General features: G+C 37.7%; 1 protein-coding gene, 1 non-coding gene and 1 pseudogene across 2 annotated transcripts in view; all 3 read right to left on the reverse strand.

Moving 5' to 3' along the window:
* The window catches only part of PGAP1 (post-GPI attachment to proteins inositol deacylase 1), a 72445-nt gene that overhangs the window by 38250 nt on the left and 9600 nt on the right, over positions 1-24595 (reverse strand). The window contains exons 4-9 of the mRNA XM_068968890.1: positions 13616-13787; positions 7998-8155; positions 4521-4573; positions 3631-3697; positions 1673-1778; positions 979-1034 (exon numbers count right to left, since the gene is read on the reverse strand). Of these exons, the coding sequence (XP_068824991.1) occupies positions 979-1034; positions 1673-1778; positions 3631-3697; positions 4521-4573; positions 7998-8155; positions 13616-13787 (612 nt within the window). The remainder of the gene's footprint in view (positions 1-978; positions 1035-1672; positions 1779-3630; positions 3698-4520; positions 4574-7997; positions 8156-13615; positions 13788-24595) is intronic.
* Positions 11591-13154, reverse strand: LOC138075492 (elongation factor 1-alpha 1 pseudogene; annotated as a pseudogene).
* TRNAC-GCA (transfer RNA cysteine (anticodon GCA)) lies at positions 20858-20929 on the reverse strand. The gene has a single exon. It is a non-coding gene; the product is annotated as a tRNA-Cys (tRNA).

Here is a 24595-nt window from a genome sequence, read left to right on the forward strand (position 1 = left end):
AGTGATGAAAACATCAAAGACAACTAGAGAGCAGCTATATCAAAAAGATCCAGGAGCCTACATTGAAATGGCTTCCACTGGTCAAAGACAGAATAGTTTTAATAGCAATTTTAGTATCAAAGATAGGACAATTTTAGTATTTTAGTTTAGACAGAAACACAAAAATGTCTGAGCTCATAATAACACTAGAGGAAACCTCCCCCCCCACAAAAAAAATATTATGATCAGTGATGGAGGGTGTTGGTGAGCCAACTCACTATTCTGAAAACCAGTAAATATAATATCCAAAGATAAAAAGAATTATCATTTTTTCCCTCATAAACTATTTGCTCCACTCTAGATAAATTTAGTAGATGAGAAATTTTCTATATAGTATTTCAGTTAATAAAGAAGGAATAATCAAACCATAGTCTTATTACTTTTGCAATAAATGAATTAATGACTCTATGCCTTCTTCATCAATAATAGCTTCTAACATCACAAAAAGAGAGTCTAGAAAAAAGAAAAGCAAAACAAAAACGTGAATCTCATAAAGCATCTAGACTCAACTACCAAGTCACAGGAAGGGGTAGGCAAAGGAATATATGGAATGACACTACAGGAATGCAATCAGCAAAATCAAGACTGAAACTCTGGGACAAATGACTTTTTCTTTCAACAAATAAACTGCAAGGAAAAAAAAGGGTAAAGGAGATATTAGAAATTTAAAGAGGAGTAAGAGATATATCAACAAATAATATGTAGATTTTGTTTGTACCTTGATTTAAGCAAACTGAAAAACAAGGAAACAATTTAAAAAATTGACAGTTAAGATAAAACTAGAAAATTGAACACTGACTAGATATTAGGGAATTATTACTAAACTGATTTAATATAGGAAAAGACAAGTGGTTATCTTCTTTAAAAAGTCTAACTTTGAAAGAGAAATACTAAAATGTTTTGGAAAAAAATTGTTAAATCCACTGGTGGTGTACTTACATTGTAAGCCACATATGTCCATTTGGACACTTTTACTGGAACCCACATAGATGTTCCTAAGGTAAAAGAAATTATTTGGCTTTTAAAAAAATATTAACTGATTTCTTTTACTGAATACTTCTCAATCATAACAGGATTTGAAAAAAGCATCTCCCTGAATACTGGCTATTTTAAAATATAAAATCCAAGGAGATGTTCTCCATATACTCATCACCAGCACTCAGATCAAATGAAGCATTTAAAAACTATTTGGTGTGTAACTCTAAGAAGTATCAACAGAAGTAAACAAATATTTTCCAACCTAAGTAGAGTATGACATACATATTAAAAACAAAATTTACCAGCAAAAGATATGCTATTAAACCGAAAGACTAAAGAATGATACTAAGAAACTAAGTCAAGAATAATGTAGCATTGATTTTATGTGGCTGTCAGGAGAACAGGCAATTAACTCTTTTAAACCTAGCTACTGTCATATTATCTTCAGTACAAAATTTTTATCAGCAATATGTTACACATCACTTTTTAATCTTTTCCCTTAGTCAAGAACCTCATAAGAAATCAGCACAGGGAAATTAATAAAATATAACAGTATTGTAACACCAGAAGCATTACAAAGAGTTTGTTTGCTAATGACAAATTTACCTAAAATATCCAAAACTATACTTAAAATTAAAATGTTATTACTACCAACCTGTTAAGTCAGAAATTATTGATGGATTTTCCTCAAAGTGTTTTGCTGGGTGTCTTATAAAATGGTGATTCAAAACCGACAATTTCTTCTTGGGATTTTGAGTTATCTAGAAAGAACATTGATACATTCTGTATCCTTTTATATCCAATGTGATGACCTAATGAAACTTTGTTTCAAGTGTGGATTCTTTACCAGCTGAGGCACCAGGGAAGTTCCAATAATAATAAGGTCAACAGTTAACTCTGGTCCAGGCACTCTTCTAAGTGCTTGCTGCTGCTGCTGCTAAGTCGCTTTAGTCGTGTCCGACTCTGTGCAACCCCAGTGGGTTGCCATTTCCTTCTCCAATCCATGCAAGTATAAAGTGAAAGTGAAGTTGCTCAGTCGTGTCCAACTCTTCGCGACCCCATGGACTGCAGCCCACCGGGCTCCTCTGTCCATGGGATTTTCCAGGCAAGAGTACTGGAGTGGAGTGCCATTGCCTTCTCTGGTTATAAGTGCTTAACCTGAGACTAATTACGCTTTGAGTTAGAGTTCCCTTGTATGTATGTATGTTTTTCTTCCTAAACTGAATGCTTCTTGGGAAGCAGGGAAACATCCTAACATTTTAGTGTCTAATGTTTAGCAAAATATCCTAACATTTTATTGTCAAATATTCAGTTTATCATATATATGAGTTTGTGGGGAAAAAAAAGCTCAGTTTCATAGTATTTTGATTCTTAACAGTATTAGTCAAAATTTTCTATTTGTCCCTTAAAATGTGTCTGTAAAACACTTACCCATCCAAAATTATAATTTATTACATGCCAGTATTATGGTTTTCTCATCTTAGAATTTAATGGAAAACAAGATATGATTTGTTAAAATTAGTTTGATATCATTTTTAAAGTATATACCTGTCTGAAACTCATCTGCTGTCAGCTGAAATGGGATTTTTCCTAAACATACTGGTCATAGCTAAACAGTCACAATTAAAACAATGTTGAAAAGCAAAAAATGTTTGCATTCCATGATTATAAAATTGCAATATTAACAATGTTAAACCTATAAAGCTGATTTACTTTAATACACTAACTTAAATATGGCATCTTGTGATTTAAAATGTGGTAAAACAGATCAATTTGTGTCTTTCTTTTATCAATCATTCTCTCTGATAATAGTTATGCAGCTTTCTGAAGGAGTAAAGAAAAGAATACACTACCTTATTCCTAAGAGAAAATGCTACAGGAGCAAGATTAAGACACAATAAAAAGGAAAGTATTACCTAGAGAACTACTGAGAAAGAAACCACACATAATAGTTTCTCAAAGAATTGTGGAGCCTTCAGGGGAAAGAACTCTCAAAACCTGCCATAATGACAAATACGAAAAATAAAAGTAACTTTTTTCTCCAAAGAAAGTGAAAGTGAAGTCGCTCAGTCATTTCCAACTCCTTGTGACCACATGGACTGTAGCCTACCAGGCTCTTCCATCCATGGGATTTTCCAGGCAAGAGTACTCGAGTGGGTTGCCATTTCCTCTTCCAGGCAATCTTCCCAACCCAGGGATCCAACCCAGGTCTCCCACATTGCAGGCAGACGCTTTACCATCGGAGCCACCAGGGAAGCCGGATCCTCTGTCTATGGGATTTCTCCCAGGCAAGAATACTGGAGTGGGTTGCCATTTCCTTCTCCCTCCACCTCCCGCCAAAAAGAAGGACATATATCAAATGTTAAACAGTAAAAGGGAAGAACTGAGGAAGATTTATGGTATCTTTCATTCTTTCAATTTTACTGCATTTTTAATTATTACTACTGATCAAAGATTACACATAAACAAGGATATTTCCATTTGAAACTAATCACAGTCAATATAAGGTGTAGGCTTCTACTATCATCCAAGTAAAAAAATGTATTAAATTTTTCACTGCTCTAACAAAAAGTTTTACTTCACTGAAGTAACTTTTAGTTTAAAAATACATACTTGTTTAGTATCAGCATCAATAAGATCAAAGAATGCTCGAACTGTAGTCAACTGCAATTGTTTACACCTGAAGAATAAAATGTTACAAATGAAACTTTCTTTAAAAATCTACTTTTGATACAAACATAAATATACTTTGATAAAAAACATAAAAAATTCATGGAGTATAGAAATTTCCTTTAATGCTGTGAATTCTAAAATTATTTAACAAATCATTATTATTAAGCATACATCTTAAAGCTGAAACCTATCTAAATAAAGAAAATTTAATCTTCCCAGATATTTCAGAGTAGAAAAGTATCTGGCTGTTCTGTCTTCCCTAAATATCCATGTCTACCCCAGACACAGGCATATTGTCTGTCCCATCTTCACATGTCTGAGTGGTTGTGTTCCCGACACCACTGATTGCACAGCCAGAGGAAGGTGAAAAGAGAATCTTTAAGCCAATAGACACAGAGATAAGATACTAGGGTTTATGTATTTCCTGACCCTTATTTAATCTATTTATTTATATTAAGCATAAATCTAATTCCCATGTGCTGCTCCAGAATAATCAATGCTGCAGTAATCGAGTCCCTGAGTTTGGTGATTGGACAAGGGTCTTTGATTCTGCCCAACCATGACACATCCCAAAATTTTGACATTTGACATTAACTTCATTTGAGACTAATGCTATTGGTTTTTCAAGGGATGGTTTTATAGGTTGTCAAGGACATCTTGGTCAAACCAAGACAAGAACAAAGGTTGAAGTTCTAACCCCCTAAATTAATCTTTCTCCCAAACCCTTATTTACTTATAGATAAAGCTCTAAGAAAGATAACAAACCAATCAATTCACTCATGAGAAAAGATGACCGCCACAAACTGCCAAAATAAGCTAAATTAACTTACCATACAATGGAGAGGTGGTCTGTTGAGACCCATGTCTTAGGCACTGCTGAACTCTAAAAGGAAAGAAACAAAATCATAGTTAAGAAAAGCACATTTGTTATTCTTCAACAGGCTTGAAATTCTTATAGGCTAATATTTAGAAACATGTAACATCAGTTTCACTATTTTATGATGCACAAACATTTAAAAATGTCTTATAAAAAGGTGACCCCCAAATATTAAATATTTTCTGCATAAAATAACTATCTTTGTCATTACTACTTAGTCAAGCTTAAATTATTCTTTAATAATTATTCTTCAGGTTACTTACTGAAGTTTAATGTCTAAGTCCTCATTACTCTAATAAGAGGTTGAGTTTATGAATTTTTAATAAGTCATAGAGTATGTATAAATTATAATAGATATTTCAGTCACTTTAGTTCTGACTAAACTAACACTTAATAAATTCTAAGATGTTAATTCTAATCAGCATATATCTGAGAGACACCTAGGCCTGGTGAGACTTTATTCAAAATAAATATGCCTAATCACAAAACTACCAAATCAGACTTTTATAAGTGGGGTACAGACTTTCATTAAAAAAAAAAAATCTCTAGATGATTAGCAATATATACTACTGGTTAGAGACAGAAGGGCAAAAGCCTGGTAAAAAATGTAACTATTCTCAGAAGGTTTCCTAACAATGATCAGCAACCTCCAAGAACTAGAGAATTTTTTTATACAAGGTAATGACCTCCTCGTGAATGAACACCATCTTACATACAATGGGGGAATATTAAGTAAACCTAATATTATTTTTCATATCATCTCTCTCTGTACTGTCAAAGACACAATGAGATGCTCTCCCTAGAAATGTCAAAATAAAATGAAAACAGGGAACTAACAATGCTATGTGTGAGAAAATTTAAAGGACTAACATGCCTCTCTAGCTAAAAAAAAAAAAAAGGTATTTATAACTTCTAAGGAGTCATTGAGTCATTGTAATCCTGATACTCTGCAAATAACAATGTATATTTGGGTTCCAGGCTCTACAGTTGAAAGAAAATCTACAGCTTACTAAATGAACTTATAAATGTTAGATATTTTATTTAGGAATTACTGCTGGCAACTTACTTTAAAAACTGAGACAACCAGAGTTCACTGTGGTTCTAAGGTTTCATTAGATTCTCGGTAAAGTAAGAGCTCAGTGTAGACATCATTTACTATTAACTAGGACACAAAGCTAATTTACTTTCAGTCTAATATCTGTGTTAGAGCTAAAAAAAGGAAAGTCAACACAAATAATAAAGGTAGCTGCTCATAATCTTTGTGGTAAAAACTGCTGAATGTCCAGCAAAATCTTCCATTTTTACACAGTTAGCTAGAATGCATATTTCAGTCTCTTTACATTAAGATGTGACTAAGTACTCTGCTGCTGCTGCTGCTGCTGCTACTAAGTCACTTCAGTCATGTCCTAACAGTATGTAAAAGAGAGTGATATGTGCCACTGCCAGGCCTGACTGCTCTCCCTCCACGCTCTTTCTCCTCCCTTCCTGTGGGCTGAAACAGTGATGATTAAAGCAAACTTTTGGGTAAGGCATTCAAGAAGGGGGAGCCTGAGTCCTTTACGGAGCCTCCTTCATAAACCACCCACCACTTAAATGCACACCTAGGGGAGTTAAATGAGTAAAATGCAAAATTCTACTGTTTAAGTGCCATTATCTGCATAAGTGAATATTATAGAAGTTTGGTCTACCATACTAAAATAACTAAGGCCTCTAACTTGAATGGTTTTTTAGTCCCAATGGGTTCAATGTCTTTTAACTGGTCTTGAGATAATCATTAAAAAATTACTTCTTAATAACTGTTTTTTTTTTTTTTTAGGAGAATGTACATATAGATATATAAAAGACTAAAGATTATTTGGGAGCTAAAAACTAAATAATGAAATATTTAAAAGCTAAATAAAACTCAGATTATACAATAACCAGCTTTAAGTTCCATAATAAGTAAAATATATTTTCATCAGAGACACAAATACACAAGTTGCCTTAAACACAAGACATTAACATATTGATTAGAAAAGCATGCATACACACACCATTAAAAAAAAACAAATTTTTTTAAAAGCTGCAGAAGAGGGTATCAATACAGCATAATGCTCCAGATCAAGTCTAGGAAATAAGTTATATCCAATTTTATCTGACTAAAATATCTATTTTTACTAAGAATTTCATATTTAGAGTTTTGAGAACTAGAATATATCTGCCCAAAATATTTCAGCAGCAAAAAATGAGATTCATACCAACAATGAGGTTAGAGAGGTTTACCAATTAGTAAATTAGTACTAATTAGTTCCAAAGCTATTATGGCTATATCATAGCTCCTCCAGTAGTAAGAAAATGGTGGATAAGGGCAGAACAGCCTAATAATTTTTGTTCTATCTAGTATTTCATTCAGTATTTACTTAATGAATAGCAATCTAAGGAAGAGCAATAGTAGCTAAGCCGAGCAAAGGCATATTTATGAAGAGAACTAGGAAACAAAGAACTATCATCTAAGAAGCAAAAGGAATGCTATGAATTTTCTTTGTAGAAATTAAACTGAGTTATATTTAGAGACAATGTGTATACTGAGTTTAAAAGTTAAGCTCTTAACTAAAGACTTCAAAGTTAAAAATATATGAATAATGTAAGTCCTAAAAAGGAACCTGAACTTATTTTACAGAAACTATGTATCCCAGTTAAAGATCAAATACCTGATGTGCTAGCAGGGAAGAAGTAGCAAGTTAATTAATCAAGTCTCTATCTATACTTTGATGCTCTATCAAGTATCAGTCGTTCAGTCCTGTCCAACTCTTTGCAACCCCGTGGACTGTAGCCCACCAGGCTCCTCTGTCTATGGGGTTCTCCAGGCAAGAATACTGGAGTAGGTTGCCATTTCCTTCTCCAGGGGAATCTTCCCGACCCAGGGATCGAACCCTTGCCTCCCACATGGCAGGCAGATTCTTTACTGTCTGTGCCACCAGGGAAGCTACTACCAAGTATCAAAGCTAATTTTTAAATTTTAAAACTAGTAAACCTTCATTTAAGTATAAAATTCAAGAGTATGTGAAATGTTTGATCTTCTACTACTGTTGTATATAGCATACCAGTGAGATACACAAAGGGCCCTTAGACATCAGCCCACACTTTCCTATACTTAAAACTCTAATCAATGGATAGACACTTACTTTGAACAAGAAACAATCTGATTTGCACAGAGTTTCTAATATTCTTTTCACTTTCCATGGATTTAAGTATCTATGCCTCTGCCTTCCCAAAATAATAACATACATTTTTTCATATCTCTCTCCTTTCACTCACACACATGCACACATGTACACACAGGACACTACACCAACTCAGCAATCATTTCCAACCAACCACATATCACTTCTTTCATGCCCCGTTGTGACCATTATGTTACTACTTCAGTAGAATCTTTAAAAAAGATTACCACAACAGATAAGGCACTGGTATGATGGCTTAATTTTGGTAGAAAAGTCAGTCCTGAACGAACTTGGTAATCCCGGAATCCTCCAGCTACAGAAAGTGTGGTTAAATTTATCTGTCTAGCATTTAAAATCCAATAGTTGTTTACAGTCATATAAAAATCTGGTGGGAAATAAAAAAGACACACATTAAAAGTTAGTAACCATTCCCTGAAATAATAACCTATCTATGATACTAACATTAAACTGAATTTCTGTTTAAGCCACCTGAATTGTCTATAAACAATGCCATCCACATTTCTCTACTTTGACTAAAATCAGTTATCTTTACAAATATTCTACTTTCCCCAGCAGTACAAATACTGAGGTAGCAAACATCAATAAAGAAAAAAGATAACCCAATTATAGCTTTGACAAGTCTATAGCAAACAGGTCTCTACATCCCACAAGGATGCTTTTTGTTCATAAGCCACATAATATAGAAACACCCCAAATTCTTCCAAAGATACAAGTTTCCTATGAGAAGGAGCTGCAGATCTTCCTAATCATGGCTGTATCCTTGTTTATAAGGGCTCAGCAGCTTTTTACTGCAGCCACTATAGTACTGGTGACCACACAGAGCGCTATTTAAGTTCTTAAAATACCATCTATCAGGGCAATGACAGTCAAATTATTCTTGGGACTCTCTACTGTAGAAAATCTGATGTTTAAAAGATTCTATTCATTTAGTTTAACAAGCAGTTTCAAAGGGAACTACTTGGGGATAATTTTTCCACTTTATCAATGGAAGATGAGAAAAATTTAGTGTCAAAAATCTGAGGCCAGGGCAGGGAGTTCTCATTTCCTGTTCTGATTATCAAAACTTAATGCATTTTTTATCTTGGCATTTGATCACTTTTAACATTTTGGAACAGCAAACTTATCTCATTAAATCTCAATCCTATTTACTTAAGACTGCAACCAAGCAGACCCATTCCTAACATGTCCAGGGCCTGGGATAAGAGTTACCAATCGGGGTATACATGCCATATGTCTAAATACCAAAGTCAAAATTTCAGCTAACAAACTTAAATCAAACATATTTTCTCTGCCTACATATATATCATGATATATACATATATCATTGAAATAACATGAAAGGCCAGGTTCAAATTAAGAATTCCAGGCAAGAGGAGAAGAGGGCAACAGAGCATGAGATGGCTGGATGGTATCACCGACTCAGTGGACAGGAGTTTGAGCAAGCTCTGGGAGATAGTGAAGGACAAGGGAGCCTGGTGTGCTGCAGTTCATAGGATTGCAAAGAGTTGGACAGGACTGAGCAACTGAGCAACGGCAACAAGGACACCTCAGAGTTGGACACTGGCTGATGGCAGCGTAGGGAGAACATATCTCTGTAGACATCTGCAGCATAGGGAGAGCAGATCACTGAGCTCTCCTCCTTTACTGCCCAAACACATTCCATCCTGCATCACAAGGACCTCCTGTGCACATTCAAGTTCTGTCTGTACTTCAAGCAGAGCCACCCCTGGCCACAGTTCAAGCTCAGGATTGCACATACCTGTCCTCAAGACAGATCCAAGAGAGAGGCTAAGGAAGTGAGCTTGAGGCATATGGACAAGAAAAGTCTGAAAGACTGGTTACCTGGATCATGGTCCAAAAGTAAAGGTACAACCTCCAAGTGGGTTTGCCCTGTACACTTCACACCCTGTGTGCATATGGCAACACCAGAGCAGGGCCTTGTAAAGTGCAGAGCCCAGTGCAAGGCTTCCTTTCTCCCTATTTAAGGATAGTATTTCCAACAAGTACAAACAGGGAATCTACTTCTGCACATAATATGGGTCTCCTAAAAACTTAAAAATCTATCTTCCTTTGAACTTTTGCTTTTTCATACTAATTATGGCTTGATGCAATAAAAAATAAATACAAAATAAATGGCAAAGTGAAAGTTGTTCAGTCATGTCCAACTCTTTGTGACCCCATGGAATGTATAGACCATGGAATTCTCCAGGCCAGAATAATGGAGTGGGTAGCCTTTCCCTTCTCCAGGGGATCTTCCCGACCCAGGGATCAAGTCCAGGTCTGACGCATTGTGGGTGGATTCTTTGTGAGCCACAAGGGAAGCCCAAGAAGCTTGCTAATTACTGGAAAGGCACCTTGATCCTAAGAAGCAACTTTCAGCCTAAGCCAGTGGTCCCCAACCTTTTGGGCACCAGGGACAGATTTTGTAGAAGACAATTATTCTATGGACCAGGATGGTGGGGGGGGGGGGCAGTGGTTTCAGAATGAGTCAAGGGCATTACATTTATTTTGCACTTTATTTCTAGTATTATTACATCAGATCCACCTCAGATAACCAGGTATCAGGATCCCAGAAGGTCTAAGCCATTTAGAGACAGACCATAAGCATCCTTTAAAAACACTAAAACCTGACTCTCTTGACAGTTCTTTCCTCAGAGAGATTTTTAAAAAGGATTTTGAGTAATTCTAATATAACTTGCAGGGCTTATCTACATATACCACATAAAATGCAGTAAGAGAAAGAAATCTTGATTATGATGACAAGTATTATGACTATGTCTTTAATTTTTTCTAAACCTATTATAAAGAATAATTTATAACTATTAGAATCAGGAAGGCATATTTAACTTCAATATAAAATTAAATTTTTTATTCAAAGAGTTTTACAGGCAAGGTTTTAAATACAATAAGAAAAAAAATCAACCTTCTCTTTAAGTACTACTGCACCAGATATCTCAGCAAATAAATTACTCCCTGGCAATGTTATGCTTAGACGGGTGTTTTGGAAAGCTACTTTGGTTTGGAGTCCTTAGGGTATGTGTCTCACTAATCTATAAAAAAAATTTTCAGCACAATTAAGATGATACAAATTTTTATAGAATAAAAAGTTGTGCAAATTTACTGATCAGGAAAAATAATTATTTCTTTCTACAGATTTTCTTCTACACATACAGTATTCCAATAAGCCATGAAGACAATACTTGACTTTAATAAAAAATTAAGAGAGTTGGCATTTAATTCTTATTCGCCAACATTATCACTATTTAATTAGATGATAGCAATCATAAACTCCTGTTCTTCACTCAAAATTATCTGCAAAATTACAGTATTACCCATAGTTTTATTTCCTCTGTTATCATAATATAACTCAATTCAGAGGCAGCATATGCAAAGGGTAAAAATCACAGACCCAGAAACAAGCTTGCCAGCGTCAAATACTGGCTCCACTATTTTCTTGCTATGTGATTTTGGGCAAGAATTTATCCTGGCCTCTTTTTTTCTATCTGTGAACATGGCTATAATAATGGTATCCACCTCAAAGGACTGCCCTAAAGATCAAATGACCTAACAGTCATGTAAATTTCTTGCCACAATATCCAAAATATAAGAGCTCTATAAATGTTAGCAATCCTAACTCATCCCATCATATAAAGTGTTAGCAGACCTATTTGTTTTTATTTTTATTTTTTTTCTCATTAAACTTTTTTTAATGGGTCTCAAATTCTGTGACAGATTTTTGGTCAAGTTGTTTTCATTAAAAAGTACTGATTTTAAAAACTAATAACTTTAACTGCCACACACAAAACATATGGTCCACAAAAACATTCTCCTTTCCTTCTGAAGGTTTTACGATGCATTGTTATCATTAACCAGTCTTTTACTATTAAACTTAAATGGCCAATTGAGACAAACAGTTCTGAGACCGTTCTTCCACCACTGATTAAGACTGGGGTGGCAGGTATTGGGGATAATATTCATTTAGCCTTCTGAGCTTTCTGGGCAGACTTGGTGACCTTGCCAGCTCCAGCTGCCTTCTTGTCCACTGCTTTGATGACACCCACAGCAACTGTCTGTCTCATGTCACGCACAGCAAAACGGCCCAGGGGAGGATAATCAGAAAAGCTCTCGACACACATAGGCTTGCCAGGAACCATATCAACGATGGCAGCGTCACCAGATTTCAAGAATTTAGGGCCATCTTCCAGCTTTTTCCCAGAACGACGATCAATCTTCTCCTTCAGCTCAGCAAACTTGCAAGCAGTGTGAGCTGTGTGACAATCCAGCACAGGTGCATATCCAGCACTGATTTGGCCTGGATGGTTCAAAATAATCACCTGAGCTGTGAAGCCAGCAGCTTCCATGGGTGGATCATTTTTGCTGTCACCAGCCACATTGCCACGACGGACATCTTTGATAGACACGTTCTTGACATTGAAGCCCACATTGTCCCCAGGAAGGGCTTCACTCAGTGCTTCATGGTGCATTTCTACAGACTTCACCTCAGTTGTTACATTGACTGGAGCAAAGGTGACCACCATGCCAGGTTTGAGAACACCAGTCTCCACACGACCCACAGGGACAGTACCAATACCACCAATTTTATAGACATCCTGGAGAGGCAAACGCAAGGGTTTGTCAGTTGGGCGAGCTGGTGGCAGGATGCAATCCAGAGCTTCAAGCAGGGTGGTTCCACTGGCATTGCCGTCCTTACGGGTGACTTTCCATCCCTTGAACCATGGCATATTAGCACTTGGCTCCAGCATGTTGTCACCATTCCAGCCAGAAATTGGCACAAATGCTACTGTGTCGGGGTTGTAGCCAATTTTCTTAATGTAGGTGCTGACTTCCTTAACAATTTCCTCGTATCTCTTCTGGCTATAGGGTGGCTCAGTAGAATCCATTTTGTTAACGCCAACAATTAGTTGTTTCACACCCAGGGTGTAAGCCAGAAGGGCATGCTCACGGGTCTGCCTGTTCTTGGAGATACCGGCTTCAAATTCGCCAACACCAGCAGCAACAATCAGGACAGCACAGTCAGCCTGGGATGTGCCTGTAATCATGTTTTTGATGAAGTCTCTGTGTCCTGGGGCATCAATGATGGTAACATAGTACTTGCTGGTCTCAAATTTCCACAGGGAGATATCAATGGTAATACCACGCTCACGTTCAGCTTTCAGTTTGTCCAAGACCCAGGCATATTTGAAGGAGCCCTTTCCCATCTCGGCAGCCTCCTTCTCGAACTTTTCAATTGTTCTCTTGTCGATCCCGCCACATTTGTAGATCAGATGGCCAGTCGTGGCAGACTTCCCTGAATCTACGTGCCCAATGACAACTATGTTGATGTGGGTCTTCTCCTTTCCCATTTTGGCTTAGGTTTAACGGTGGTTTTCACGACACCTGTGTCCTGGCAGCAAACCCATTGCGAAAAAAAAGCCTATTTGTTTTTAAAAAAGGCACTTCTACTCTTTTACCTAAATATAAGTTTATTTTGAATAGAGTAGCCATAAGAGTTAACAAAACAGAGAAATATAAATACACTGGGAGTCAACATTAAGAACAACTAAGCTGAAGCTCAAATGCCTAGAGGCTGTAGGATGCATGTCGTCCAGGTTAAGATGCAACAGGCAGAGAAGACTAACAGCAGTTTCAGCTATGAGTCTTAAGCTGAAAGTCACAAAAAGAGATGCTCAGAATTCGAAGTACTGATTTAAACCTAAGCTGCTTCACACACGGATAAACCTGTAACATACTCTAAAGGGAGTAGCTGCAAGGATTTGTTTAATCCTAAACAATGATTAGTTAGTGTTTATGTAACAGTACTCACCTGTAATGAAGCGATCTAATGGCAGCACAGGAGCAACATGAGGTGTGGCTTGTGTAACGAGAAGATTGATCAGATCTTGTTTAAAATTTTTCAGTGTAAGCAATGCTCTTGCAACAAGGCCGCCCATAGAATGACCGATTATTGCCACACTTTTTGGAGCGAATTCTTGACCCTATTAAAAAAAAAAAATCGTCAAGGCATGATTAAAGATTAGAATCACAGTAAACATAATAAATACTTCTCTGTACATATAAGCAATTTTATTGAAAAAAGAAGAATAAACTATTTCTACAATCTCCCTTAATAAGACAGAAATACATTTTCATACACTTGTAATTAATATATTCATACTGTTTTGTGTTCTGCAAGCATTTTTAAAAGTTAGGCTTTGGTTTTTTAAACCAAAATCACAACCCTTGGTCTAGCAAATCGTGCTTTCCCATTTGTTATACTGTATGTATGAGGTGTGATTACATTCAGTGTATATCAGAATATTAGATTTTATAGGGTATATAGTCAGATCACTTATTTGAAAGTGAAGGTATCAAAAAAAAGCCACAACTATTCCAGGTGCCATAGCAATGTACTATTGAATCATATTGATATATCTTATCTCATCAAATTATTTCTCTATTGTGGGCCTGGGCTTAAAAAGGAGTCAGCAATCCACAACATTTATTCACTGATAATTACATATTTTAATTTTTAAAGTATTTCTTTTTAAAAAATCTCTTCTATCTCCATATAGTATCAACTGTTTTTGAAGAGTTTTGCTCTCAAGGGGTATATAAGGAAAGATGTAGTTGTTAAAGTAGAAGTAAAAATAAAGTTTTTACTTTTTAAGAGAGAATAACAGTATATTTATATACTATTGAGAATGATCTAGTAGTTGTTTTTGCTTAGTTCTCAATTGTGTCTGACTTTTTGTGACCCTTTGGACTGCAGCCCACCAGGCTCCTCTGTCCACTACCAAACTTCTGTTCATCACTTTCTGCACTGATCCGTCATCCATGCCTTCTCTCCTGTTACTATAATCTGGGCCTCATGCAGAACCAGAGTTAAAAGAATTGACCTGAGACTGCTATCCTTATAACTGATTGTATTCAAGGTTGGCTCTGATTTGCTGTCTGGGACCATGGACTTTGGAAGGGTTTCCATCATTTCGAAAATTATAAAAATGGCTCATTATACCAAAACTGCTTTGTAAACATGGTTTATGTTGAATACCTTCAGCCTTATTTTTGTTGGGATTTTAGCACATGGGAGGCATAGGCACAAGGTGCCCAGGTGACTGGCCCTCAAGAAAAAACCTTGGCTACTGAGTCTCTAATGAATGTCTGTCATAGATGACACTTCATGCATGTCACAATCGTTGCTGTAGGAATTAAATGCACCCAGAGTGACTTTCCTGTAAGGGGATATTGGGAAGCTTTCACCAGGTTTCTCTGGACTTCACCCCATGCACCTTTTCTCTTTGCCAATTTTGCTTTGTATCCTTTCACTGTAATAAATCATAACCATGAGAACAACTATATGCTGAGTCTTGTAAGGCCTCCTGGAGAATCATCAGCCTGAGGATGGTTCTGGTGATCTTCTGAAACATACTTGATCTTAGCAAAAGCCAAACCCTACACATGTGCTCTGAAACCTATCCCCTTTGGCCTTCTCAAGGACATCACTCTGGCAATTCTTCTCACTTTCTTCTTGCATTATTGTTTCTGTCTACTAGATCATTCTCACTAGTATATAAATATGGTCTTCCCCACTGGCTAGAGGGTAAAGAATCTGAAATGCAGGAGACGCAGGAGATGTGGATTCAATCCCTGGTCAGGAAGACCCTGGTGGAGGAAATGGCAACCTACTCCAGTATTCTCCTCTGAAAAACCCCATGGACAAAGGAGCCTGGTGGGCTACAGTCCAAAGAGTCACAAAAAGTCAGACACAATTGAGAACTAAGCAAAAACAACTACTAGATCATTCTCATTAGTATACAAATATACTTCTATTCTCTCTTAAAAAGTAAAAACTTTATTTTTTTACTTCTATTTTAGCAACCATATCTTTCTTTATATACCCCTTGAGAGCAAAACTCTTCAAAAACAGTTGTCTGCACAGTACTTGCTGTCTCCAATTTCTCAAGCACTGTTAAACCCATTCTGATCAGGTTTTCCCCTGCAAAACTCCTTTAAAACTGCACTTATCTAGTCACCAAGGAATCTAAAGATCAATTCTCAATCCTCACCTTACTTGACCTATCAATGGCAATACATAGTTGATCACTTCTTCCTCTTTGAAAATGCTTTGCTTGGTCCTTGATGAGATAATCTTACAGTTCTCCTCTTAACTCACTGACTCCTCCTTTTTAGTCTCTTGCTGGTTCCTTCTTATCTCCCCTCACCTCTTAATACTGGTGTGACTCAGACCTCACTCCTTAGATATCTTCTTTCACATCTTGAACCCATTAGTGATCTATTTCAGTCTCATGGCTCTAACTACATTGCAGTTCTGTTCAGCTCAGTCATGTCCAACTCTTTGCAACTCCATGGACTGCAGCACGCCAGGCCTCCCTGTCCATCGACAACACCCAGAGTTTACTGAAACTCATGTCCATTGAGTTGGTGATGCCATCCAGCCAACTCATCCTCTGCCGTCCCCTTCTCCTCCTGCCCTCAATCTTTCTCAGCATCAGGGTCTTTTCCAATGAGTCAGTTCTTCGCATCAGGTGGCCAAAGTATTGGAGTTTCAGCTTCAACATCAGTCCTTCCAATGAATATTCAGGACTGATTTCCTTTAAATGGACTGGTGGGATCTCCTTGCAGTCCAAGGGACTCTCAAGAGTCTTCTCCAACACCACAGTTCAAAAGCATCAATTCTTTGGTGCTCAGCTTTCTTCACAGTCCAACGCTCACATCCATGCGTGACTACTGGAAAAACCATAGCCTTGACTAGACGGACCTTTGTTGGCAAAGTAATGTCTCTGCTTTTGAATATGCTATCTAGGTTGGTCATAACTTTTCTTCCAAGGACTAAGTATCTTTTAATTTTATGGCTGCAATCACCATCTGCAGTGATTTTGGAGCACCAAAAATAAAGTCTGACACTGTTTCCACTGTTTCCCCATCTATTTCTCACGAAGTGATGGGACCAGATGCCATGATCTTCGTTTTATGAATGTTGAGCTTTAAGCCAACTTTTTCACTCTCTTCTTTCACTTTCATCAAGAGGCTCTTTAGTTCTTCTTCACTTTCTGCCATAAGGGTGGTGTCATCTGCATATCTGAGGTTATTGATATTTCTCCTGGCAATCTTGATTCCAGCTTGTGCTTCTTCCAGCACAGCGTTTCTCAGGATGTACTCTGTATGTAAGTTAAATAAGCAGGGTGACAATATACAGCCTTGACATACTCTTTTTCCTATTTGGAACCAGTCTGTTGTTCCATGTCCAGTTCTAACAGTTGCTTCTTAACCTGCATACAGATTTCTCAAGAGGCAGGTCAGGTGGTCTGATTCCTATCTCTTGAAGAATTTTCCACAGTTTGTTGTGATCCACACAGTCAAAGGCTTTGGCATAATAAAGCAGAAATAGATGTTTTTCTGGAACTCTCTTGCTTTTTCCATGATCCAGCAGGTGTTGGCAATTTGATCTCTGGTTCCTCTGCCCTTTTAAAACCAGCCTGAACAACTGGAATTTCACGGTTCACGTATTGCTGAAGCCTGGCTTGAAGAATTTTGAGCATTACTTTACTAGTGTGTGAGATGAGTGCAATTGTGCGGTAGTTTGAGCATTCTTTGGCATTGTCTTTCTTTGGGATTGGAATGAAAAGTGACCTTTTCCAGTCCTGTGGCCACTGCTGAGTTTTCCAAATTTGCTGGCATATTGAGTGCAGCACTTTCACAGCATCATCTTTCAGGATTTGAAATAGCTCAACTGGAATTCCATCACCTCCTCTAGCTTTGTTCGTAGTGATGATTTCTAAGGCCCACTTGACTTCACATTCCAGGATGTCTGGCTCTAGGTGAGTGATCACACCATTGTGATTATCTGGGTCATGAAGCTCTTTTTTGTACAGTCCTTCTGTGTATTACTGCCACCTTTCCATAATATCTTCTGCTTCTGTTAGGTCCATACCATTTCTGTCCTTTATCGAGCCCATCTTTGCATGAAATGTTCCCTTGGTATCTCTAATTTTCTTGAAGAGATCTCTAGTCTTTTCCATTCTGTCATTTTCCTCTATTTCTTTGCATTGATCACTGAGGAAGACTTTCTTATCTCTCCTTCCTATTCTTTGGAACTCTGCATTCAGATGCTTATATCTTTCCTTTTCTCCTTTGCTTTTTGCTTCTCTTCTTTTCACAGCTATTTGTAAGGCCTTCTCAGAGAGCCATTTTGCTTTTTTGCATTTCTTTTCCATGGGGATGGTCTTGATCCCTGTCTCCTGTACAATGTCACGAACCTCTGTCCATAGTTCATCAAGCACTCTGTCTCAGATCTAGTCCCTGAAATCTATTTCTCACTTCCACTGTATAATCATAAGGGATTTGATTTAGGTCAACCTGAATGGTCTAGTGGTTTTCCCTACTTTCTTCAATTTAAGTCTGAATTTGGCAATAAGGAGTTCATGATCTGAGCCACAGTCAGCTCCCAGCTTGTTTTTGCTGACTGTATAGAGCTTCTCCATCTTTGGCTGCAAAGAACAGAATCAATCTGATTTCAGTGTTGACCATCTAGTGATGTCCACATGTAGAGTTTTCTCTTGTGTTATTGGAAGAGGGTGTTTGCTATGACCAGTTCGTTCTCTTGGCAAAACTCTATTAGCCTTTGCCCTGCTTCATTCTGTATTCCAAGGCCAAATTTGCCTGTTACTCCAGGTGTTTCCTGACTTCCTACCTTTGCATTCCAGTCCCCTATAATGAAAAGGACATCTTTTTTGGGTGTTTGTTCTAAAAGGTCTTGTAGGTCTTCAAAGAACCATTCAACTTCAGCTTCTTCAGTGTTACTGGTTGGGGCATAGACTTGGATTACCGTGATATTGAATGGTTTGCCTTGGAAACGAACAGAGATCATTCTGTCATTTTTGAGTTTGCATCCAAGTACTGCATTTCAGGCTCTTCTGTTGACCATGATGGTTACTCCATTTCTTTTAAGGGATTCCTGCCCACAGTAGTAGATATAATGGTCACCTGAGTTAAATTCACCCATTCCAGTCCATTTTAGTTCGCTGACTCCTAGAATGTCGATGTTCACTCTTGCCATCTCCTGTTTGACCACTTCCAATTTGCCTTGATTCATGGACCTAACATTCCAGGTTCCTATGCAATATTGCTCTTTACAGCATCGGACCTTACTTATATCACCAGTCACATCCACAACTGGGTATTGTTTTTGCTTTGGTTCCATTCTTTCTGGAGTTATTTCTCCACTGATCTCCAGTAGCATATTGGGCACCTACCAACCTGGGGAGTTCCTCTTTCAGTATCCTATCATTTTACCTTTTCATACTGTTCATGGGGTTCTCAAGGCAAGAATACTGAAGTGCTTTGCTATTCCCTTCTCCAGTGGACCACATTCTGTCAGACCTGTCCACCATGATCCGCCCATCTTGGGTGGCCCCACATGGCATGGCTTAGTGTCATTGAGTTAGACAAGGCTGTGGTCTGTTTGATTAGATTTACTAGTTTTCTGTGATTATGGTTTCAGTGCATCTGCCCTCTGATGCCCTCTTGCAACACCTACCGTCTTACTTGGGTTTCTCTTACCTTGGACGTGGGGTATCTCTTCACACCTGCTCCAGCGAAGTGCAGCCACTGCTCCTTACCTTGGATGAGGGGTATCTCCTCACTGGCTGCCCCTCCTGTCCTTACATGTGGAGTAGCTCCTCTCAGCCCTCCTGCTCCCGCGACTACAACTTCATGCTAGCTACACTTGGGATGTCTACAATGTACCTTAAATACAATCTGTCTAGAACTGAACTCTTAATATCCTTTAGATCTGTTCCTCCTACATTTCTCCCCACCCTGGTTAATGATAATTAAATTCTTTTAGTTTTTCTAGTTTGAAATGAAGTAAAGTGTTAGTCTCTAAGTCATGTCTGACTCTTTGTGACCCCATGGACTATAGCCCACCTGGCTCCTCTGTCCACAGGGTTCTCCAGGCAAGAATACTGGAATGGCTTGCCATGCCCTTCTCCAGGGGATATTCCCAACCCCTGGGTTGAATGTGGGTCTCCTGCATTGCACGCAGATTCTTTACCATCTGAGCCACCAAGGAAGCCCTTTTTCTAGTTTGGGTCATCCTTAACTCTTCTTTTTCTCTCACATTACACCCCATACCTGAACTGCCAGCAACGCCTGTTGCCTTTGAGATTTATACCAGTATGACCATTTCCTATCATCTCCACTGCTATCAACTTGATCCAAACCAAAATTATCTTGCCAAAATTACTTCAATAGCTTCCTAACTGGTGTCTCTGCTTCCACCTTTACATCCCTTCAGTTTATCCTCAAAAGCACACTGACACCAGAATGATACTGTTATAACCTAAAAGAGGGCTTCCCAGGTGACTCAATGGTAAGGAATTTGTCTACTAACGAAGGAGACACAGGTTAGATCCCTAGACCAGCAAGATTCCACATGTTGCAAAGCAACTAAGCCCATGGGTCACAACTATTGAGCCTGCACTACTGAAGCCGGAATGCCTAGAGCCCATGCTCTGCAACAAGGGAAGCCACTGCAATGAGAAGTCTGTGCACTGCAATGGAGAGTAGTCCCTGCTCTCAACTTCTACAGAAAAAGCCCAAGCAGCAACAAAGACCCAGCAGAGCCAAAAATTAAAAAAAATTAAAAAGAAAAAACCTAAAACAGATCATGTTATTCCTTTGTTCAAAAACCTCTTTAGTAGCTTTCTGTATCATTTAATAAAAAGCAAAATTCTTAAAACTGCCTGCAAGGCTCTATAAACTGCCTTCCTCCCAAACTTTCCTTCTACTAACTTACTGTTCCAGCCATACCAGACTCGTTTTTCCTGAAATACAGGACCCATGTGTTTGCCTCATATATTTGTTTCCTCTTCCTATAGTACTTTTCCTAGGTATCTAAACAGGTTAAGTAAGTAAGTGAAGTCACTCAGTCATGTCCAACTCTTTGCGATCCCATGGACTGGCTGTAGCCCACCAGGCTTCTCTGTCCATGGGATCTCCAGGCAAGAATACTGGAGTGGGTTGCCATTTCCTTCTCCAGGGGATCTTCCCAACCCAGGGATCGAACCTGGGTCTCCTGCATTGCAGGCAGATGCTTTAACCTCTGAGCCACCAGGGAAGCCACTCCCTCATGTCCTTAGTTTGTATCAAATTGTCTGTGTCTCAACAGAGGTCTTCACTGGGTGCCCTTATTTATAATTGTAGTCTACCTTCAACTACCTATCTCCCCTTTCTGTTTTTAATTCCTGGTATTTATCACAAGATAGTATGTGTTTTTCTTATTTATGATGTTTTCTGCCTGCCTCTCCCTATTTGAACATAGTTCCATGAGGGCTTAGATTTCTGTTTTATTCATTCCTATATTTGCATGCAGACTCACATGATGAACGAATGTGGTTTCTTCCATCTAAAATGTCCTCTCACTTTCCCATACCCAAGAATATCCATTCAACAAGACTGAGTTGTCTCTTAATCCCTATTGTACTTGCTTGTAACAGAAATAACACTTTCTAAAAGCCTCAATTTTTAAAAAAAGTCTATTAGTTCTATTAAAAATGTAACATGTATTTGTTAGAGAAAACAAGACAAAAAAAAAAAAAGAAGGAAAACAGAGCACCTAATACTTCACCAACTAAGGTCCGTCTAGTCAAGGCTATAGTTTTTCCTATAGTCATGTATGGATGTGAGAGTTGGACTGTGAAGAAAGCTGAGCGCCGAAGAATTGATGCTTTTGAACTGTGGTGTTGGAGAAGACTCTTAAGAGTCCCTTGGACTGCAAGGAGATCCAACTAGTCCATTCTGAAGGAGATCAGCCCTGGGATTTCTTTGGAAGGAATGATGCTAAAGCTGAAACTCTAGTACTTTGGCTACCTCATGCGAAGAGTTGACTCATTGGAAAAGACTTTGATGCTGGGAGGGATTGGGGGCAGGAGAAGAAGGGAACGACTGAGGATGAGATGGCTGGATGGCATCACGGACTCGATGGACGCGAGTCTGAGTGAATTCTGGGAGTTGGTGATGGACAGGGAGGCCTGGCGTGCTGCAATTCATGGGGTCACAAAGAGTCGGACACGACTGAGCAACTGAACTGAACTGAACTGAATACATAACATTAGAGACACAATTGCTTTTTGGGAAAGACATTTATGGGATTAAATCTCATTTTGAAATCACATCTAATTTATCTTATCTAATATGTAAAAGGTTCTGTTTGATCTTACGGCTTGTTTCATCCTACAATAAGTGTAGATTTAAGCTAAAAAATATTTGAAGTAATTTTAAAATGCTGACTTAGGCAACGAATCAAGGCACCTAAGTTTCATTTTCAAGATACACAGGATTACCAATGACTGGATGACTGTAGCTTTACAGTTAAGTCTTGAATCAGGCAATGCAGGACCTCCAACTTTGTTCTTTTCCAAGGGGTCTTTTTTTATTTGTTGCTTTGATTCTTTCCACCTAAGCATATCAATTAAAAAAAAAGAACGACTGGTATTTGATTTGTAGAGCATTAAATCTACTGGTCTATTTGGGGAAAATTTACATCTTAATCTTGAGATTCTAAACCATAAAGTTGGTCTGTTCATTTATTTTGGATTTCTTTAATTTCTACCAGCAGGGTTTGCAGTTTTCAGTGACTAGATCTTGCACATCTTTCACTAAATTTATCCATAAGATTTTTTATACTACTGTAAATGCATTTCAAAACTTCACCTTCCATTTGATCATTGATTTCTACACTGATATTGACCATTTACCTGTGATTCTGCTAAATTCACTTATGAATCCTAAAACTATACTTCTACTTTAATCTTCAAATTCTGATGACATGTTTTCATTTTAATTCAATTCAAAACATTTTCAAATTTCACCCGTGATTTTCTTTTTAACCTCTGGGTTATCTAGAAGTCATTTCCAAACATTTGATGATTTTCCAGATATCTTTTTGTTGAGATTTCTCATTTAATTCTGTTATGTTCAGAAAAAAAACCCTGTATGACTTCAATCCTGACACTGAGACTTGTTTTATGGCTTAACATATGGCATATCTTGGTAAATGTTCCATGTGCACTGAAAGAGATCACAGCTTGTTCAGTTGTTGGGTGTGGCCTATAAATATCAGTAAGCCCAGCTTGTTTCTACAGTTGTTGGGCACATTCTATAAATGTCAACAGGTCAAGCTGATTAACAGTGTTAAAATCTTGTATACTTTACTGGTTTCCTATTTATTTCATCAATTATTCAGAGAGGATTGCTGAAATTATCAACTTTAATTGTGAATTTACCTATTTTTCCTCTGGTTTGTTAATTCCGCTTCATCAACTTGGAAGCTCTGTTACTAGGTGCATACTCCCTTGAGATTCTTTGGCCTTCTTGATGAGCTGACTCTTATTACCAAGAAATGTCCCTCTTTTTCAATGTAATGTCCTTTGTCCTAGAATCTATTTAATTGATACTAAGATTGCCATGGTAACTTTCATACTATCTGTATTTGTATGTGTATTTTTTCCATTTCTTTACATTTCTTAATAAGGATTTTTACATCTAAAATGGCTTTTGCTTTCCAGTACTCAGATTAGCATATAGCTTGTTGGGTCTTGTTTTTTAATCCAGTCTGACAAGATCTTTCTTTTAATTGGAGTGTTTAATCCATCTACAATTAATATAATTATTGATAGCTGCACTGAACTCTATCATCTTGCCATTTGTTTTCTGTTTGTCCCATCTGTCTTTCGGTTCTTTCCTTTCAGACTGAATACATTTTATCGTACTTCACTGATACCTCATTTTTTACAAATCAAAGGTCTATGGCAACTTTGCACTGAGCAAGTCTATTGGTGCCATTTTCCAATAATATTTATTCACTCTCACATTTTTTGTAATTATCGCAATGTTTCAAACTTTTCCATTTCACTTGTTATGGTGAGCTGTGTGATCACTGACCTTTGATATTACTACTATGAAGGTTCAAATGATGGTCAGCATTTCTTAGCAATATTTTAAAATTAAGGTATGCACATTTTTAAAAACATGATGCTATCACACACTTAATAGACCATGGTATACTGCAAACATAACTTTATATGAACTAGACCCCCCAAAATTCATGAGACTTGCTTAATTGCAGTATCTGCTTTATTGCAGCAGTCTGGAACCCAACCTGCAGTATTTCTGAAGTAGATCTGTATTTCTCCTCCATTTGCTCTTTAGCTGCATCTCTTTCTTTGTTGTTGTTACTCTAGAAATTACAATGTACAACCTTATCAGTCTATCATGAATTAATATTATACTTCTCACTGTAGTGGAATAATTCTATTTATTCCTCTTCCTATCTTTTCACCATTAGTATATATTTTCCTTCTAAATAAATTATAAACCTCAATGAATTCATTACTGGAAATAAATTTTTTAACCTTTTAATTCTGAACGAATTAGACACTGGCTCTCTAATCCTAACCCTTCCTCCTTGGTATGGTATTGCCTTGTATTGCCCTGTGCATACGTACTGTAGCACTCAAAGACTGAAAGAATCAAATTTCTAGAGCTCCTATCTATGCCTAGTTCTTAGTTCTCTTCTTCTCCTACTCTGACCACAAATCTAGCCATTTCTGTAGTCCCAAATGCCAGCCTCTGCCTTCTTCAGCTTAGTGATGTCAATTTGCTCTGTTTCATCTCTAAAACTTCACCCCATGGTCTGGAAAATGCTTCCAGGCAGAAAGCTGGGCTCTCATGGAGCTCACATCACATGTTTTCCCTCTTTCAGTGATCACAGTCCTTTACTATT

Source organism: Capricornis sumatraensis, chromosome 3 (assembly GCF_032405125.1).
Source record: "Capricornis sumatraensis isolate serow.1 chromosome 3, serow.2, whole genome shotgun sequence".
In the NCBI taxonomy this organism is placed as follows: Eukaryota; Metazoa; Chordata; class Mammalia; order Artiodactyla; family Bovidae; genus Capricornis; species Capricornis sumatraensis.